The 21509-nt window shown below is 39.6% G+C and overlaps 1 protein-coding gene across 4 annotated transcripts in view; it reads right to left on the minus strand.

Moving 5' to 3' along the window:
- The window catches only part of LOC105455012 (sestrin homolog), a 173099-nt gene that overhangs the window by 95375 nt on the left and 56215 nt on the right, over positions 1-21509 (minus strand). For all 4 annotated transcript variants that reach the window (XM_011698035.1, XM_011698034.1, XM_011698033.1 and 1 more), the window contains exon 6: positions 17030-17059. In XM_011698035.1, the coding sequence (XP_011696337.1) occupies positions 17030-17059 (30 nt within the window). The remainder of the gene's footprint in view (positions 1-17029; positions 17060-21509) is intronic.

Consider the following 21509-nt stretch of genomic DNA (forward strand, 5'->3'; position numbering starts at 1 on the left):
GACCTACTTCGATCCCTTTTCTACGATAGTAAGAGCTAGAGAGCCTGGGAATATACAGATAGAGTAGCAGCAACGATAAATTAACGCTTTGCAGACGCGCGCATTGCACATCGGTCAGCGAGATCGGTCGCGCTCTTTTATTATTTACGTCTTGCTCGAATCGAATTCGCCGTTACTTCCGTTGATAATTTCCAATTTCAATGTAATTAACGTTAATAAGCAGTAAATGAGGCTTACAAAATTGGAAAACCCGCTCGATAAACAAAATTAAAGATTCATTTGTCGCAAATGAAAAAATTATCTTTTGCATAACTAATATTAAATACATTGTAATAATCTATAATATTAATTAACCAATCCATATATTATGCAAACACCGGATTAATCAACGTTTCTTCTTATTTTTTTTTTCTCAACTGTTAAACGGTTCTAAAAATAAAAAGGAGGAAACAGATACGCGTAAAGTTATAATTTATTTACATTCAGCCTGCAGTATCGCCGCGCGCACGAGGTAAGGCATCTCTCTTTACCTGACGTTCACGCGAGTTCTCGAAGTCATCGCGCGAGACACACAGCGAGGTGGCGTGTGCACTGCACGCGTGCATACGACTGCATATAGTATCCCGTATACGGCGTATACGATGCGTGATAACGGGGCGTTTGACCCCGGTGTATCGCGAACTGGACTATAATCCGCCGCGCTGCGATGACGTTGCCACGCTATAATATTTTAGCGCGACTCGCTCGCGTTATTTAACGCCACCGCGGTAGGATATACAACGGCTGCGTTCAACAGAGAAAGCAGCTTCGCAACTGTTGTGAGATTCTTCAACATGATTGGTTTTTGACTTTATAGTTCTTTATGGATCGAAATGTATAAACCAATCATATTAAAGAATTTTACAACAGTCGCAAAGTCGTTTTTTCTGCTGAACGCCAATGATACATGCGTGCAGTTGCACGTGGACGAGCGTGCACGTCAGCCGGCACGGGTATGTGTGTGTGTGTGTGTGTGTGTGTGTGTATGTATGATGACAGAAGGAAAGAATACGGACACCGGGACCGAATAACGGATGCAGGACTAACCGAGCGTTCGACGATGATGATGTGATGGCTGCCGTTGTAACTTCACAAGAGTATTCGTTTTGAATTGTAAATGCGTGAACGTCGAGGGGATGGCATATATGTGTTTTTTATATATTATTTCCTGAAATTTTATAGTGACATCGTTATAATTATGGAATAAACAGTAAATTTTACGATACAAAAAATTTCTGCGACGAAATTTTAAAATTAAAGCCTGTAACGTTAAATATAATTTTTCTTTTAATTTGCATTTTCAAATAATTATAATAATCAATAATAATTATCTGTCCATTACAAATAATAGGTATGGCTTTTACATTTAACATTGTTGAATATACGCGATTGTGTAAGAAAGCATACAGATGCTTTTTTACGCACTGGAAATTTTTAATTTCGAGAGAGAAAACGAGAACTGCATATTAATTAAGAACGAGTCACAAAAACGTAAAAAGTAACACAATCTATAACGGATATGTATCAACAGAGACAACTGGACTAACTAAAAAAAAGCGTATGCAAGCAAAAAATTATTTGCTCGTAGAAAAATCCATTTAAAGTTTTTATTTTTTTAAAGCTACAACTCCATTAACTGATAATGAAGTTGTGGTTGTTCTTCAAGTATTCTGTAAGATAAAAACTTTAGATGCAGTTTTCTTAAACCAGTGGTTTTACCCGAGGCAACAGTTAACTCTAAATATTCTGTGAAATAAAGTAAAGCCTTGAATTAATTTTCTTTAAAAAAGAATCTTTGCTCTTATCGGTAACAGTCACTAAAAACAAAAAGAAAGATATAATCGCATATTGTCGCATCCTGCGAACGGCCAAGTACGCAGTTCCCGAAACACGATTAGCCACTTGACACAGATTAATACAGATGACTGTGACTTATGGCAGAATTAGTTGGATAATTGTGCGATTCTTTTTGTTTTTCTACCCGAAAGATTGACCGGCCTATCCCCACAACGAACGCTTTCACTCACACACGTTCCTCGTAGCTCATTCGCCTCCTCCTTATCAGGCGCAGTCGTCAATAAATCGTCGAATCCCCTCGCGTGATAAGAGCGCAATGAACGAGCCACCGGCATGCGAGTGTACTCTTTTTCTCTCGCTCTCTTTCTCCGCCTCTATTGCGCTCCTCTCCGCCACCGATTCGTCCCCAGCCCGTCTACGTCGTTTTATTTGTGCCGATAACACATGAAGTTTGCAAAGATTTGGGACTTTCGATAAACACATTTTGACACGCTTACTCCGATTATTCCTTCACATAATATGAGATACGTAATATCTCTTTTTATATACGCGAAACAAATTTTACAAAGAAAAACTTTTAGATTACCTTTTTTTTTCCATTTCAATATAAGAGAGAATATGTTCTTATATCGGTTCGAACATAATCTGAAATACAATTGAGCTGAAAATAGAAACGGAGACTGTTTCTACCAATTACGTAAGAAGTCACGAAAAATTACGAAATAAAAATAAACGTCTATTTAAAAACCTTTACGTAATACATACGAACTTCAGGTCTGCATTCTCATGGCTCAAAATGAAGTGAAAAATACGCAAGTTAAAAACTTCGTAGAAAAACTTCTTTTTGCAATACCGTGTAATTTAACCGGGCTATCAGTATAACGAAAGATCAAGTTTGCGAATGATAAATTATACCAATAAATCCAGATAAATTACTGCCATAAATACGGATTGGGAATGAAATTAAGAATGAAAATTTCAAATATTGTGTAGAGATGCTGATTTCAAGACGTCACGTAGAGACGGACCGGTTATACATCGTGCATAAATTTGTATATACACGTACGTGCGCGGCAGTGGGGGAGGCTCTCCGGCGCGCCGTTCCTTATCATTCGTGGCAAAACAAGTAAAACAATGATAACGAATTGTGCACGCGCGCCGCCGCGCCGCCGGTCGCGCGGAGGAAGGTCGGCTGCGGCGGCGCGGCGCACCGAAGAAGAGGCGGCGTGTCGCTTTTGAAGCAAGGCAATGATTTGTGAAAAACAAAGGGAAAAATGCTGGCTGATAACTGGTCGGAGATAAGCGGCGCGTTAATGAATATTAAAAAGTTCGTCCGAAATACGAAATATCGCGTGCTCGCGTCATAACGACGAAGCGAACGATGGTTTTATGAGGATAATTTTTACAACGGTTGTGTTAATAGTTAACTGTCTGACCGACGGAATACGCAAAAGTCTAGAAAAATATATTATACAGTAGCTCATCATAGTTGTATACCGCAATATCTTACAATCCAATTCGAAGGATCCAATTTTGTATAATCTAAATAGAAATCTACGAATGATATATAAAAATCCTTTCGCGTAGACATGTATATGCCGTCGAAAAAAATCACACTTTATCTTTGCATAATATAGATCTCGATTCGCGATAATAGCCGGGGTTCGTGTACTCATACTATCTCATCTGCTTTTTTTAACAGACCCATTTCCGCGGCCATGTGAAAGGGGCAACACGTGGCACCGCGTTGTGTCCCAACGAAATTATTTACAGAATCAACGGCCAGGCAAACGCCTGCAAACGATTCCCCAGTGGTTTCTGGCATCGACGGAAATCACAATGGATTCCACACACACACGGTCGCCCCGCGCGCCACGTGCCGTGAACGTGATCCCGCTCCTTTCGCGATTGCATCACCGATTGCACGGGCTACTGTATAGTTTCCGCGCCCGCGAAGGCGTTATAAATATCACGGAACGATTATCAGCGACGCTAAATCAAACGTAAGATTTCCTTCCGCGACCGCGTTTGGAATTGTCCACGTAAGAATGACGCCGCAAGCACGAAGAGAGAAAAAGAAAGAGAGAGGGATGGAGGGAAAGAGGGGAGGGGAGAGAGAGAGAGAGAGAAAATCGATTTAAGAGGAATTGAAATATATACCACGTTGCTAACGCCGGGGATTACAGGCTTCAAGACTAAAGCCCAGTCTAGATGAAATCCATAATACCAAGATACAACCCTATGAATAATATTATTTTTCCTTTACATTACCTTACGTTCTATGGAGTAGAGAAATTTATAGAAACAATCACACGTGTTACACCTGTATAACTGACTGCAAATTCTCCGCGCTTTTAGATCTGTCGAAAAAAAAAAAAATTCTATACGACGTCTTTTTAATCTCTTTCGAAACGTTACGTCGAGCTATCTTGAAATTTAGGCGCAACATTTTAATTATGATTCTAGTTACTATTTCTAATTATAGCGCACCGCTGACGTAATAATCTCTTTAACCTAACCGACACACACCACCGAGATAACAAACACTCTTGATAGGAATAACGCGCGATGGACTAGAATATTAAACGCGAACGCCGACGCGCGCGCGCTCCGGAAACGATAGGATGAAAGTAGAATGGCAGCGTTTCATTATACTACGGGACAATGACCCACGGCAGCAACAGCAGATTATCAACCTTAATGAACGATAAGTAATATAAGCGCAGAGATAACAGGTGCCGCGCGGCTGTAAAAATATCGAGCGACGAGAAGCGCATTCGGAAAGACGGGGGGGGGGAGTGGGAGGATGGAAAGGCGAAGGCTGAGACTTAATGCGAGAGGAGACGCGTTAATACTAAAATAATAAGTGCTAGAAACGGATTAATCTTTACAACTGTTATAAATTAAATTGATGCAATTATAGTTAAATTTCGCCACAATAAATGTTCTATTTGCCTTCTACGCAGATTTGGCGAATCAACGTAATCTTTTGTGTTTATCTTTACATACGTAATTTATGTAGATGCAAAGGTAAACGGGGAAAATTTATGTCAATTTGTTTTTCTATTAAAATTCTTTCTTTTTTTAAAAGAAATAATGACTTTTCAGCAAACTTACAAGTACATTTTGGTTTCGATTAATCATTACAAATGAATGCTCGCCAGTCGCGAGAGTTTGCATTCGTTACAAGGCCAACTTAGCGCGCAAATGCGTAATGCCGGTATGAATATATGAAATATGAAAACACTGAAATCATGTTTTGTCTATTTTTAAGGCACTCGGCCAAAAACATTCTGGCATTACATCCGGAACCGTCGTGACGTTAAAATCCGTTTGTCGTCTCACATTGACACACCGAGCTTAACCTTTAAACCACCACGCCCAAAAAAAAATCACACTAATCACAATGTCGGTCTGACAGACCGCTATATTATGCTCTCGCTAATTTTATAAGTTAATTATAATAAAAATGTATGTTTTCTGAATACTTGTGTTGATGGGGAAAAGGAAAACTATATGTTTTAATGTGAGAGTTAACAAAAAAATCTCATATATCAATAGAAATAAAATATATTTAAATGGTGACAAATAAGAAAATTGTTGCCAAGTAACGTTTTAATAGCGGTCTGTGAGACCGATATAGTGGTTCAAAGGTTAAGACACGCTAATAGATGTGGCGGTAAATCTGCAGCTTTTCTTCGCGCGCCCGAAATTGTTCGGTAATTGTTCGCGACCTCGCACCGTTAATCCGTTGTCGTATTTTCTTTACATCGCTGCTCTGCTTAACGATCTCGACGAGTGAAACGACTTGTCCTTGACTCGTCTCATGAAACCGGCTATTAAAAGTTACCCGCGTCTGTTCTCCCCAACGGTGTTTCTTTCACTCGCGCTCTTCCCCCGCCTCGAGCTCGCCCGCGTCGCGGGCGTACCGCACGCGCGACGTGCGTGCTAGATTGCGCGTATACACTTCGGCGCCAAGAGACACGTGGTGTTTCTGGCACTTTGGCGCCGCTCGGGAGACTTCGAAAGGCGAAGGAAAGCCCACCGCGCCTGTCTGTCGTTCCAACGCTGATTCAGCGATTATAGAATCGAACGGCGCGTTCGGATGGATTTTCATAGCAATCGTACTCCTTTTCAATTGCAAATTTCTACATCAATTTCAATTTTTGTTACACGATTTCTCATTTATAAAAATCCAAGGCACTGATGCCCCTATTATGAGCGAATAAAAATAAGAAACGTTGCACGAACTAAGTTTTGGAGGTAATTAATGACGAATCCTAATTTGCATATAAAAGCACGTAGTTCCATAAAAATATACAGATAATAAATTCTTGTTCATTATTTAATTTCAAAATTTTGCTAGAATCTTAAGTGAGAACCTCTAGCTGCTTTAATTTAGGATTTACATAAAGTGTTATATTATTCTCGACAGTAATTAAATAATTTTTGAGGTTATATTAATGCAAATTTGGAAGAAATTATACGAAGCAATGACGAATAAATTGTTTGGAAAAATTATTACGATACCAACAATTGTATACTTTGTCCCGCGAGAAGAAACGTATATATGAGAGAAGCGAAGATGGAGGACCGAAGTTTATCTTCTCTATGCGGCCCGCGGCGGCGGATTCGTCGTGTCGTCGCGTTACATTATCGCCGGTGATGACTGTGATCGTGTTTATCTTACTTTACAGAATCGCTCGCTTTATACGTGATTCACTGCGGACGCCGCGCGTATTACAAATCGCACTTACGGCCACGGAAAGGCACGGCCTCGTAAAGTTTACTGCATTATAAATAAACGCGCGCGAAGGCAGCGCGAAGCGAGAGGGCGATTCACGAAATTAAACTGAATGGCGGTGGTATACGTATAATGCCGGAAGTGGAATATTTCTGAAATCTTTCGTAAAGTTCGGTAATACTTCTTTTTCGTTCCTTTTTTCTTCGCAAATGACGAGATATAGAAGGAACGACGCCGTGAGATGCATAAAAATGGTTCTTTGCTCTGTACGTTTGTCACGCGAAGGGGATATAAAAGTCACTGAAGATAAGGTATTGTCTACGTGCAAAAGAATGTTTTCAGATTTTTGAATTTAAATAGATTCAAGGCACATGTAGAAATTAGCATAACAGCTTTCAACATAAATATATTTCAGTAGTGCAAACCAACGTTCATTTATTCAATCTAATTGCAAGAATAACAAAATTACTTGAATAATAAATCAGATAATGATATTTTATCATATGCAAAACGTTTAAGTATAATTTGAATATTTCATTTAAAAAATAATTAGATTTTATAGTGTAAAATATTAAAATCTGCTGCACCGTTTGTAAACCTGTCTGATCGTGATATTAATGTAATTTTTATAACTCTTGAAAAAAAAAAGATATAGAGTCGTTTAAATTCTAAAACATTATATTTTTTTATTCTTATTTATACATAAAATAAATAAATAAATAAAGAGATTAATTTTAATGCAAACATATTTTATTCGTATTTCCAAATTAACTATGTTAATTTTCCCAAATATTTTAGGCAATTGATAATTAACATTAAGTTATTAGTCTAAAAAACTTAACAAACAAAAAAAATTAACAAATAAAATAAAAATGTGCGAAAAAAATTCTTTTTATTTTATTGTCAACCCCTTTCATCCACATCACTATAGCTATAAGGATTAACGTCGCAAGCCATCACCGCTGATATGCGACGCGATTGATAACTGCTGATATTGGAAGCCGCACACGTGAGGCAATTTGAATCTTAAGGTCGAGATCCTTGGACGATAGCGATGACACTGAAGGCTAATAATATTACTTCTTTTTTTAAAGAGCTATTGTTGGCCAAAGTGACTAATGCAAGTCGTTACACAGTCAGTCAAGATAATTATCGCGTGTTAACCGCTGGGTACTTCGGCGGCTTCGCGGCATGGATAAATCTGATTAGGCTTGAAATCGCGATATATATCATTCTTAGACTATTCTTAAAACGTGTGATCTTTGAAGCCATCTCGAGAATGACAGTTAATGCGCCAAATTGCATGTAACTGCAAGAGTTTTGATTTAAAAAAATATTGTAATAATAAAAAAAAATAATTTTAATTTTATGAAATCGTAACAAGCTACACTCAGGGAATTGTTTCGCTGTTCCAGCTAGAATTCTAAATATTACACTTAAATTATATCGCCGCTTTTTGTATCTGCTAAAAAATTGTCTGTCATACGTAGAATTTATAGCAGCAATATTCTAAGAATATATGCAAGAAAATATAGGTCTCATAACCAAATATGGAGTTTGGATTGGAATCTGAACTGATTAAACGTCATAAAGAAACTTTTTTGCTAAATTTGACAAATACAGTTCAGATATAATTTCTGTCTCTGTTATCTATATTGATTAAAACATATGTGATACAAAACATATGTGATATCGCAGTGCTTACTAATCATTTATCCGTTTTAGCTAATTTTTTGTATCTAAATAATTCTCGCTATAATTGCAAAATTACTTTCTTCAGTGCAACTAATAAATTTATTTAGGTACTTTTAAAGAGGCAGGTTTAGAAACAAGATGCTGTCAACATTAAATTTAATTTTCTCATCAATCATTTAAATTCCGTCATTATTATCAATTTGTTGTTATCTAACCGCGTCAGAAATTGAGCGAGACAATATATCTTAGTAAATACGCGTGATCTTGTGAACCGGCCTGATAAAAATAATACAGAAGCATATGTCTATCGCATGTCAGTCGTTAAAATTGAAACGAATCTGTGATGCTGAGAGAACGCTCTTCGAGTGAAAACTCACCAAGAGTTCTCTGATGGAGTTCTGAACGAAATAATTTACTTTCCGTGTCTATTGAAATTAATAAAACGCAATAAAAATTCGGTTCATAATTGGTGCGCACGCGGCTATATTGAGATGTCCGAAAGGATGTCACAGGTGATCGATTGGCTCTCGCTGTAGACGCGTTCACCGTGCTGCGAGGCACTTGCTCTTTGATTTGCAAGTCTCTCGCAATGTGCCCCCTCCGGCACATAAATCCCCGCCGTTGCGAACGCCACGACCGCAAAGGGTTAATTGCTATATGTAAATCACACAGGGCCACGCCACGTGTACGCGGTATACATACCACACATACACACACATACACACATATGTACACACGCACACACCCACGCAATTCGCCCTGCACGATCGCAGCTTCGATCTCGTAACCCGCATCGGTTACATTATTTATCTATCGAGCGGTTACGCGAGGCGATTCGGGCGTATTTATTAATGGACAAACGGCGTTCGCGCCGTCGGTTACGGAGGAACGTTAATTGAACGCAATCCCCGACGACCGTACATTGTCGCCATCGGCTTAATGACGTTTATCCAGAAGGGTCAATCGAGCCGGCTTTATTTAAATCCACTGCTTTTGATTCGGGGCTCGGGCTTTCCGTATGCGTGCGCGCGCGCATAATCGTTAAACTCTACGCAACTCCGAGCAAAAAGACACGCAAAGGCGGAATCACGAATCCCGTATACGGTCTGTGTGTGCATACGGTAATTAGAGTAATCAGCGTTATTATATCTCTGCTCGAAATAGGTTTTCAACTCACACACGTACACACGCGCAGAGAAATACAAATGAGAAAAATTCTCGTGAGCTTTTATTGATTTTCAACAGAAAGAATGCAGAGCAGGAGAAGAGTCCTCTACAAGAATTTGCGAGAATAAAATTACCATTCTTGTTCGAGCGTAACGTGAGTATCGCAGTCAATGCGCCGATTTATCGTAAAATGAACGTAATACACAGATTTTTCTCCGCTGCAGTGACGCACATTGCACGTCACGGCGAATTATCGTTTCAGGTATGTGCAGTGACGCGCAATACACGTCATTGTAGCCGAGGGGTATACTTCACCTCTAGCTCCGTTACTCTTTTATAGGTATACTCGGCAGGTTAACGACCGCCTAGGAAGCTTTATATTAAATTATCGCGTTAATCCATTTGCATTCGCGGCCGCAACGTCTTGTTTCCGATATCGGAAACTATCTACTCCTCAAAGTTGCAAAAATTTGTTTCTTTAACTCCTTGACCTATCAAACGATTTTAGCGAACAGACGATAAAATGCAACGAAGGTTTCAATTATGTGCAAGAGAATTTGATACGAGTAATTTAATTCATCTTTATTCATAAAAAATTTGGCACTTAATATTTAATGAAGGATATGCAAATGTGCGCAAACAGTAGTTTATGCAAATCACTTTGAAATTTGCATCTGCGAGTTACCGATCAAAATCATATTTTAATTAAAACGGTTCCGTGCAAATATTTACTCTCGTTATATATTGCGGAGTAAATTTAAATATTCAAAGAACTGGAGGCTCACGCAGATGAGAAATGAGACTTCATAGATTACCGTAGCACACATATTATCAAGTCCTTGAAGCACCAGTCAGCGAATCTAGATGTAATCACATCTGTTATGGCTGCCGTTCGAGATAAAACACTATTTTAGGCTCGCGCTTCAGAGTGTATAGCGAGAAATTAATGATTCTCTTCTACACACTCTTAATCATGTACCTAGTCGCCTAGTACCCCCAAATTCGAGGTATTTGTTTGAACATGGAAATGACATTTCGAGTTACACACTAAAAGGAGGTATTTTTCGCGGTACATTAGCACGAGGTACGGAATATACGAGGTAATAATAAATTTGGCGATACAATTGGAGATACTGCATCTGAATTCGCGATACTTTTCTTTTGGAGATATCAAGGCTCTGAGTTCGTATCTCGCGTGTATGTAATACGAGGAACAAAATTTTATATATGTACCTCGTGTATATAATACGAGGTACAAAATATTGCGTATGTACCTCGTATTTATAAATACGAGGTACTCAGCGGTAAAAATGTATCGCCAGTGTTCGGCAAGTCTTTGATCAAATGACAAGACGACTGATTAAAAAATTTCGTGTACCTCAAATTTTTGACGGTACATATTTAAGGGATATACTTATGTCCCTCGTAATTACGTAGGGTTTATATACCAACGTGTATACCTTCAATTTTTGGCGATACATGATTAAGAGTGTACTCAACGCCGCGCCGCCTCTCAACGACGGGCTCTCGCCCAAGGAAAATCCGCAAACGTAATATTCGAGCAGTCAGGAAGTGAGATTTGAGAATCGAAATGCATTATCGAGCTGAAGCACCAATTACCGAAATTAAGCGTAATCGAATCTGCCACAGCTGTCATTGCGGATAAACGTTTCTTTGGATTATTCGACGTAACACGAGGAAATTAACGGTTTTACTCAACTTTCGTCGGCACTAAGCATACTATACCGCGTTCGGCCTCTCGCCGAAATAAACGATCCAATATGCGATATCGGACGCGACATTTACCGAGATTCGCGTCCGTTCTGCGAAACGTCAGCCCCGGCCGTTTCATTACGCAAATGATTTTCCATTTATTAATAGCCGCGATTTGGCAACCACTGTTGTTTATCAAGCCCCGACCATATACGTCGTGTGTGTCTGCGTGTAACACACGTACGCTAGATGTACGTACGCGCTAGAGAATTAACGTACGTACATATAGCGCCGTTCAGGGACGCTAATCGCCGACGTAACGTGAGTCGAGAATCCCTGATGTGATATTATTCGCGTCGCGAAATATCGCGTTACCGTAATATTAAATTTCGCATAAAAGCTCTCGCGAGAACTATGACGTAGTGTTTCAAAAACTACTGTAACTAGGCAATTTGGAGTTATGTAAGAATTAAGAAGATTATGTGTTTTGACTCTACATTTACATTTGTATACCTCTACATTTTCTTGATTATTTATTTTGTAAAAATAGTAAGAAGAGCAGAAATTAGACTTAGAAAACAATTGAAATTCATTAAAGCAATTTAAGCATTTCCCGCTTTGATTGCAAAATTAAATCAATGCAAATCGCTTCGTTTGAAAACAAAGGGATTTCTAAATATTGAAATAAATAAAAATTGTCATTTCTTGAAAGAAATTGTAGTAAACTTTAATGCGAATCCGCGTATATACGTCAGTTCGCTCCACGACGAGCCCAACTATACAAATTGTAAATGACGGTGCTGTAAACGAATGCCGAGGAAGAGCATTTCTCGCGTACGCCTGTGGTGACGCGCGCGAAATTTGCACATAATACGCGAAAGCGAGTTTGGGAATTTCAAAGCAGACATCGCTGGCGGACGACAGATGCATGATGACGGTCGAGTTTCGCATTTCGATAGCTACGAGCCGGAAGCCGAAATCGCTCTCCGTGTATTAATGATTATTCGCGCGGCTAAACGAACGGGGCGTCTGTTGACACACATTTTATGTAAATCATTTCAGACGTCAATTACAACTACCACTTACATAGATCTTTTAATAAAGAAACAAAAATTAGCGCTATCAATTTCGCAAAAAATACAGATTTTTTTTTTGTTTCGAGTTATCTCGTTTTCAAGTAAACACCGCCGTTGGCTCTTTCTTTTTATCTTTCCTTGAATTTAATTATAATGTAGCCTTGAAGTCTTTGGAAAATAATAGTCATTGAATTAATAAGTAGTCCAAATAAAGAAAGTGTATAAATTACTTAGCACATGAGAAAAAATTATAATATAAATGTATCTAATAATTGTAAATGTAAATTTAACAAAGATGACCGGATACATTCATTTAATGACAGAATATATATAAATTATATCATTATCAAAGGCGATAGTAACATTATGACGTTACGATACGATCATGGAAAATGATCCATCTAATTGCGACTACTCGCACGTCATTGTAAGGTCGTTAAAGAGTAACGAGCGTCAATTTTATCGGGCGTTACTTCGGCGAAAGAGGATGTTTTCTCCGCTGCCATAATCATCCCGGTTAATCGCGCAACTTCAGGCCCGTGCTCGGAATGGCGAATGTGTCTCTACTCGAGAGGAGAGTCGTTAACCCAATTGATCGATCCCGCGAAGCCCACGCGTTCCCCCGTTCCTCGGTGTACTTTCACCGAAAAACGCGAGAGCGCTTTTACTCTCCTGCGACCTGAAATCCCCGGGCGAAAATTAAGCCCGCGACCTCGATACCCGCGCCGTCGTCGCCGTGGTCGCGCGCGCGTCAACTTGAATATGCATGCGAAATTCCATCCTGTTTACAACGAGTATCTGGCAAGCACAACGGCGGCGACCGATCGTCACGCGGAGTGACACAGATATTTTCTCAACCTCTAAAAGGCACCTACGGCCAAGCGAGCGCGCGAACAGGTATCTCTCCTCCCTCTTTCTTATAGACGGCGAGATCAATTCCACCCCGAGCGCGCGAAAACAAATCGTTGCGCAACGCAACGAGCAAAGTTATTATGGGCATTAAGTCGCTTGTGGAAACAAGCGTAATCAGCGTAGGTGCGGTCCTCTAACTCACAAAAGGAATCGATTAAGAACCGATGCCGAGCTCGCGGGTGAGCTTTACGACTCTCCGAGCTCTTTGGTCATGCGACTCGCGGTTGAAAACAAATCATTGCGTAACAAAGACTGAAGTTGTTCCCACATTGACATCAGATCTCAAAGGCATAATGGCTTCCGAGACGGCAGCCAGTTCGAACCGATTCCGAGTTCGAGAGTTCAGAACCGGTCTCTCTCCCCGTCACGTAGTAATTCCACTTCGCCGAGCTCGCGATCGAAAACATATCGTTACGCAATTGCAGGCGAAGTTATTCACGCAACATTGTTTACCTCCTTATTGCGCAAAAAGTCACTTGATTTTTTTTTACATTTGTAAAATTTAACATCTGTATCCGTGTATCCGCAATATCGACAATAAAAAGAATTGAATTAATGATACGTGTGGGTGTGTGTGTGTGTGTTATACGCAAGCAATGCATTAGGTTAGGCATGATGATAATGGCAGTTTGTCGGTGATTTAAATGTCACACCAGTGTTACGACTATCCGCGCTAAAAGTGTTGACTTGTCGCCCGCGCTGTTAGAAATAACCGTTTGCACAAGAACATTAGAAGTACATTAGGAAACTGCAGTTTGTATGTACATGCAAAGTACGTGTGCGAAGTACGCGTGGCCTGTTTCCCTTAAACTTCCATAACGACTTTGTGCCTGTGCATAAAAGTGAATAACCGCGTCTAGCGACGCTTGCTCGAGCATCACGCTATTAGGGTACGTGTGCTTGAAACTATTTATACAAGAGACAAAGGGATAGTGATAGTGCACACCGTGCAACTCGAGTTTTTTTTTCTATTTAGCAATTTATCGGCGATTAATTGAAAAGAGAAAACATATAATTGTTAAAAATCGACCACTGACATCTAGTCATGTATGTAGTTTCAAGAAATTTTAGAGTAAAATCTGGAAAAACTGATTTCTCCTTAGCAAACAATATGATTGCGATCTTTAGTGTTTTACGAAGCCGTTATCGCAACTTAACTCCGATCTCGCGGCGACAGAATGTTACACCATTGGAGTTAGATAAGCGTGAAAATACTCGATCGGACAGCAAACGATCGACGACCTCGTTGGCCGACGACACTTTGCACCTGCAAATGCAACCGTCACGTGCGCACAAAGCGCGGCAGACATTGAATGTCTGTTCACCCCGGACACTAACTGAACGCTAATGATACTCGATTTAATCACGCGCACCTATATATGTACGCGCGTGCAAATGTGTATTAATTATACCGCCATAACTTACGCGTAGTCCACAGAAATGTCGACAGAATCTGTCTAAATTATATCCGACATGTCGTTTAAGTAAATAGATAAGTAGCGGAGATTGCTTTTACATATAATAAATCGCGAGTTTATTTATATTCAATAATGGTTTCAAGTGTTCGAATTGGATTACCGTTACTACATTCGATGCTAATTATACATCTTCAATTTTGTTAACTATTTAAATTTCCATTTCGTATTTATTCTAATTTGCTTCGCAAATGCGAATTATATGTCACTGCATATATATATATATATATATATACATATATGTTACTGGACGAAAATTCGCGTTTTACTTACGGATTACCTACCCCTGCCATTCATTCTCGTGTAACAAAGGTGTACGGATCATTATTTCCCTTTTCCACAGCGATTCAGCAACACGCGACTACGAAATGCAATCTAATAAAGCCGCTTTATCGCCGCGTAACGCACCGTGCTTGCTGTGCAGTACAAAAGTCGGTGTGCAACTATGCGCCGGAATACGGGCTACAATTTGAATGCTGCACAGCGTCATTTGCATGTCAAAGGAGAGTACAGCCGATTATGCTACCCGGCGCGGACGCGCGGTAGCAATATGATCGCACGAAGGTCGTAACCAGAACACGCGGAATTACGCACACGTGATTCTCGTATTCGTGAACGAAGCCACCCGCTGATCCGCGTCCAAATATAAACCCACGTGTCAGCATATGAAAATTGGGCCTCGTAATGCCGGAACGGATGAATAAACGCGTGCAATTTTCGACGGCGAGAAGTTCGACGACCGCTGAAATTGGATAATGAGCAACGCCGCGGTAAAATTGAAGGGAATCGTTCTTCGAGTTAAATTACGCAATAACACTGTAATGACGATTACGTGGAGGAGTTGTGTGACGATTCCATTAGAACTGAGGAAGGATACGAGAGAAGAAGGATTTTAATTGGCATGATTAATTTTTGACGTCTTGTTCTTTTCCTAGAAATTCACGTATAATACTCATCACTGATTGACAATAATGCCAATTATACACGGCATCAAATTGTTCTGTAATGCGATCTCACTCACGCATGATTATATGCATAAAAAAAGTGAAAAAAAAATTATAATTAAATTATAGTATGCGTGTAATATACATGTAAAAAGAAATGTATAAATTGTAGAAGACAGAACGACTTTCTATGTCATTATCCTTCTCTCGTCAGTATCCTACACGTATACATACAACAATGACCTATAATAAATCGATATGACAGCATATACAGATATATAATTAGGATAGCAATTACGTGACGTTCCTCTCAAACGCCGTATACAATTCCTCGGAACAGGTGGCTCTATCGCCGATACGAGATGACTGACATTCCTCGAATATTCGCAACTGCGAACGTGACTCTGCGGTACATTCTTTCGCGAATCTCGTTTTACGTAAAAATTCAATATAAATGAAAGTTCGGTAAGATCCGAAGAATCCTCCCGAAGAAAAATGAATTCGAAGAAGAGAAGAGTAACAATAGGTTGCCGCGGCGTTGATATTTTACCATTCTCGACGTGGATTGATTATTTTTGCATTGATGCATCTACGCCACTTTCTTTCCACTTTCCCTTCAATTTTTGAAAATGAAAATAGAGATCGTTTTTGGCAAGTAAGTTTTATAATAATCTCTCTTCAAGAATATTTTAAAATGGATACACTAACTGTAAGCTTTTTCAATTTCTGTGCACATTGCAACGTGATATTGATCCGTAATTTATTGAAAGCAAGAATTTCAGATGCCTTTTTACAAAGACCTTCGATAAAAAAGAAGTAATGGAGCATCGCTATATAAACCTAATATTAAGTGATCGATAACGAGTTTCCATGATGTTTCCATTATGAGTGAGTTTTCTGTTAAGTCTCGAAGTATACCAGCGTAATGTAAAAATTACAAAGATCGAGGAGCTGATACTATCCAGTATCTAGTATTATGATTAATTCGAGGCGATATTAACGGTGTTGAGTAAAAATAGATAGATGATAAGGTAGACGGTAGATAAGTCGGAGTCGTTAAAGTTTTTTTTGCATTCTCATTGCATCGCGTTGACTCGCCACTTTGTGGTAATAGTCACGTAAGCACGTAATTTTCCGTGCAAAATTAACGTTGTAATTTTCATGTATCTATAAAACATTCCTCTTGGTCTATATTTAAAACGCGTAACTCCATACTTAACGTAGATACGGATGTCACCTATCGAATGATTCATTCATACATAGAAACTTTTCTAAATTTATCATTTACGGAATATTGACGGCAATTATGGTCCGCACAGACGTGAGAGATTTATATTAAAACATATACTGCAATTTCTCCACTGCTTCTTAACAGAACATAATAGTCTCTCTTCATTTTATGAGTACTAAAAGCATTTTTTGTGCAAACTCACGTATCATTGTATACAATTTTCATTATGGACTCACCTTTTCGTCGAGATTGTTCAGATCCGGCAGCTGAAAAAGAAAACACAAATTGTATTAGTAAAATGATAAAATTATAACATACAAACTTATCATTTCGCATTTTAATCAATGTATTTGAAATTCGAATCAGCAAAATCAAACGTCGTTACATTACGTTCGCAAATCGTTAATCGTAATACAAGAAAAAGGAATTATCTCTCTCTTTCTCTCTAAACGGTTCACGAGACACGTTATTAAAAATTGCGAATATTATTAGAATTATAATGAGATTAAGGTATTAAATTTTAATTAATGTAAAACCGAAAATTGTAATTTTTAATTAAATTGTGAGAGTAAAACCAGATCGGATGGTTAATCTCGCCAGCCAGATGCAACATTGTCGATCGATGCAGCATGTATTCAACATAAATTAACAATTCATACGAAGTCGACGTAAATAACAAAACTATAAAGAGAAAAGAGGTGGCTCGTACGCCACCTATCCAAGTCATTTCGAAATGATATCTCCGGCTTTACCGACGACACAGCCAGTTTACATCGATCCGCACGTGTTACAAGAGAAATGCTCTGCCACCGCCGGCGAGACGCCCGGCGACGTCGGCAGATGCCGCCTAGCGTCACGAAATTGCGAGGTCCCTCGCAAATTGAAGGAAATTGATGCCAATTTGTATCAATCAGCCGTCGCGGCTGGTTACATTCTCGCGAGCTCTGCACACAACGTGTTGGGATTAATTTAATACTCGATGCGTCGGACTGCTTGATTAACTTTCATGGTCGTCGTATACGTGCTCCGAAAGAGAAAAGGAAGCATATGCCGGAGTCCCATGTAACATTTTCTGCGGAAATCGATTTATCCGATACGTAGTACAAATACGAACGCATTTCGCGAGTCAAGAAAAATTTATATCATCGATTTTGCCATACACCGTTAACCGAGAGCTTTTCAGAACGCTCTAAAAAGAAATCGACCGTCAAAACATATTACGTTGATATAAAAATCAAACTGTTAATTTAACGTAATAATAAAATTAACACTAAAATACCTAATGATATAAAAACAAGAAATATTTTATAATATAAAAATTCAATGGGTTTCTTTTTATACCAGAAGAGGAATACGGACTACGGCTAGTTCTTATTATACGGTATAAAATAACCCTGGTCCGGGATTCATATTGAAGTGCGGATGCCGCAGGATGAATTGATCCGGTCGGTGGATCGGATTATCGGGAGAGCTCGGCTATATCGATTAAAGTTTTTCAGCGGTCCTTTTATGTCGTCTCCTACCGTTCATCCGGACAATATCGAAACCGCTGACCGTCCTCGGTCAGCGGAATCCGTCGCCGCTCCAGTAAATGCGTAATCGCGCATAAATCAGAGCGCGGGGAAGGAGAGCGCGGAGCGCCGCCGCGCGATGCATATTTATGCGCCCGCAGCGCCGAGAAATTAAATTCACACATTTCATCGGCCCTATAAAGCATGCGCATATTTCGCGCGACGAAAACGCTGAGAATGCAAGTCCCGCGTGAGAGGCGGGGGGGGGGAGGGGGGAAAGGGAGCGAAAGGGACACAGAATCCGGAAGAGATTCGTGCTTCCCGTGATCTCTTCCATTGTCCGCGCATACTAATTGGATTGCCTTCATTAAGACATCCCGCGAGCGTGGGCGTTGCGCGACGAATTCATTAACGATTCAACGCGGCGGGGCGCGGCGACGTATAAAATTTTTGTACAGCCCATATATCTTTTCGCTGCGACAGGGCACCGCCGACAGCCGTATTCTGGATTCCGGCATGCGACACGCGCGAATAAGCATAAACTGTCTCAGCTTATACTTATTCATAAGATTCAGATTATACGAGATATGACATGCCAAATAATTTAACCAGGGCAGCCCGGTAATATTTCAAATAACGCAAAACAATACATTTTTTATCTTTTTATCAATCCCATTAATTTCTAGCAGTTGTTTGCGCAAAATATGACTGAATCGGATTATAACAGAAAATTGGGCCTTAATCGATTTCACATATTTTTCTTATAAAATTTTAATAATGTATATAATTATGTAAATATAAAATTGTACAATCACAATAAATAATTTTGTGAAATTCAAAACTTAAAAATTTCATAATATAGTTCAATTTGAATATTAAAACATGCATAACGTGATGTAATATAATATTACTAGTGTAAGATCTTTACTGAGATATTTGTGCGCTTCCAATTGACTGACAATGAGCACTCGCCATTGTCGATCTATTTCGATCCATTTGACATTCGTATAATTCCACAAGTCTTCGTCTGATTCAACCGTCGTGTGCGCAAGATTGGGAAATAGTTTAATGAGCTGTAAGTAGGTAATTGCGTGCGTCTAGTGCACAGTATGAGAGTAGTAAATAGGTCGACGGTTACGAAGATCTATTAATGCGTACGGCTTTAATCTGGAAAATAAGTAAACTCAAAAGAGAGTGCGCCTTAAAATATGTAAGACGGATAAGTCGGGCCGACCAGAGAAGAAACAGTGCGGGTCAATCTTTTTTAATCGGTTAGTTTCTAATAAAATTCACTCTATGTCAAATGTAGCGAAATTGAAGAAGTCTACTGAATAAAAAAAAATCTTTCGATAAAATTATCTTTTCCAATATGATGTCCTTAAATTAAGCACTATTAGAACAAATTTTTAAAAGATTACAACAAGACGCAGCGTAAACACATTACTAAATATCATACAGCTATAATAATTAAATAAAGACGCACTTAAGTGCAACAGTTCCTGCAACAGCTCCTCGAGAATGATTTGCGGATTTGCAACGAATAACGGGAAACTGACGCGAAAATAATAGCAGTATCTTGTTTGCGTTTTATTAGAAACATAAACAAATAGCACGTTGTTGATTATGCATTCTCGCGGTCTGCGGCTTCCCCATGCATAATCGCGCTTATATACACGGGATATTTGGGTTCACTCCCAAATCTCGTATGCGCGCACACAATTTGTTGTAACAGGCATTGTCGCCGCTTGACGATGACGGCACTTTACTGCGTGCATGCGATTTACACGACGAATAAACTTTGATTTACCGGCGCGCAGCTATCTCGCCGAACGAAATTTCTGCCTGTGCATCCGCCACAAGGGGCAAAAAAAAAAAAAGAATAACGACGTTATTTTCGCCGGCGCCGTAACGTTGAATAATCCATCGATTAGACCCGCCTTTTCGCGACTACTCGATAAAATCAGCGTCGTTGCGTATTTCACCTCTCGCGGCCGTCACCGTTTCGCAAACTGAAATTTTTCGCGATATTCTTATCCGTTCCGGGAAAACTTTTATCCGTAAGCTTGAAAAATTTAACACCTCCAGGGCGCGTTATATAGCGAAGTGTCTGCATCTTTATACTTCTACCGTTGTAAATGGTATAACGAATAATTTCGAGCGATGCGATATTATGAAATATTCCATCTGTGGAATATTTCACGAGTTAATGTTGCAAACGATAGTACTCCATTATAGTGGTACATACGTTACTCATGAATAAACCTTCGAACAAGTCGAATAGTAAATTACACGTTACACGTTTTTCGCTTCCGATAATTTCGCGCATCGAGCGAGATTGACAAATAGTAATAATTAATGAAGTAGACCGATGTCGAAAATACTAATTACGTTATTTTATAGACACACAGCGTATTGTCACACAGAGTGTTCTCTAATTATTCAAATCATTTTACCTCTGTATCGTCGAATTATAATAATTATGTGACAATTATTTCCAGACGTGCATTCGCTGGCTTATAATCACGTTACGTTCGTCACCAGTACCCCGCTGCGAGTTTCTCTCTTATTCCGGCATTTTCGAACAACATTGTTGATTAAATATACAAAATCTCGGCGAGCGGCTGCAATCTTCCGTGAAATTGCACGAAGTGCAGTACCGTTGCAGGTTAAAGAGACTGGGTCGGCGGGAGAGTCTCTTTAGTATTACCAGCCTCGTTCAGGAGCAGAACCTCCTTCGTTTCAGCAGTAGAATTCGCCGATACCTTCGCGCGCGCGAGCGCGAGAGAGAAGGAGCAAGTCACCCGCACGCGTAAGCACGGGTAGAAACTGACTCTCCCTTTGAGGTTCTCTCTCGGTCTCGTTAAACGAAAAAATTTACCGCGAGCCTCTCTCGTCTCGTTGAAATTTATTTCAACTCGCCTCTCGCGAAGCTCTCATCCATCTTTCCGGTCCGTAAAGTAGAACTCGAGGTAGGTTCCGAGGGTCGCGCCGCACCGGGCCGACAGACGTAAACTCGCGCGGGCACGCAAGACCACGCGTAACGAATTTACGACCACCGACAAACGAAAGACGTTCATATAACGGTAGCAATGGCTCTCAATACCAGTAATAGCAGTACAAGAAGCCAGAGAAATACGCACGGTAAATATAGACATATTTGCCAAGAGAGACTGAAAAAAATTTAATTTTCTTAGTAATATGCTAT

The sequence above is a fragment of the Wasmannia auropunctata genome, unplaced genomic scaffold (genome assembly GCF_000956235.1).
Source record: "Wasmannia auropunctata unplaced genomic scaffold, wasmannia.A_1.0 LD335963.1, whole genome shotgun sequence".
Taxonomy (NCBI): Eukaryota; Metazoa; Arthropoda; class Insecta; order Hymenoptera; family Formicidae; genus Wasmannia; species Wasmannia auropunctata.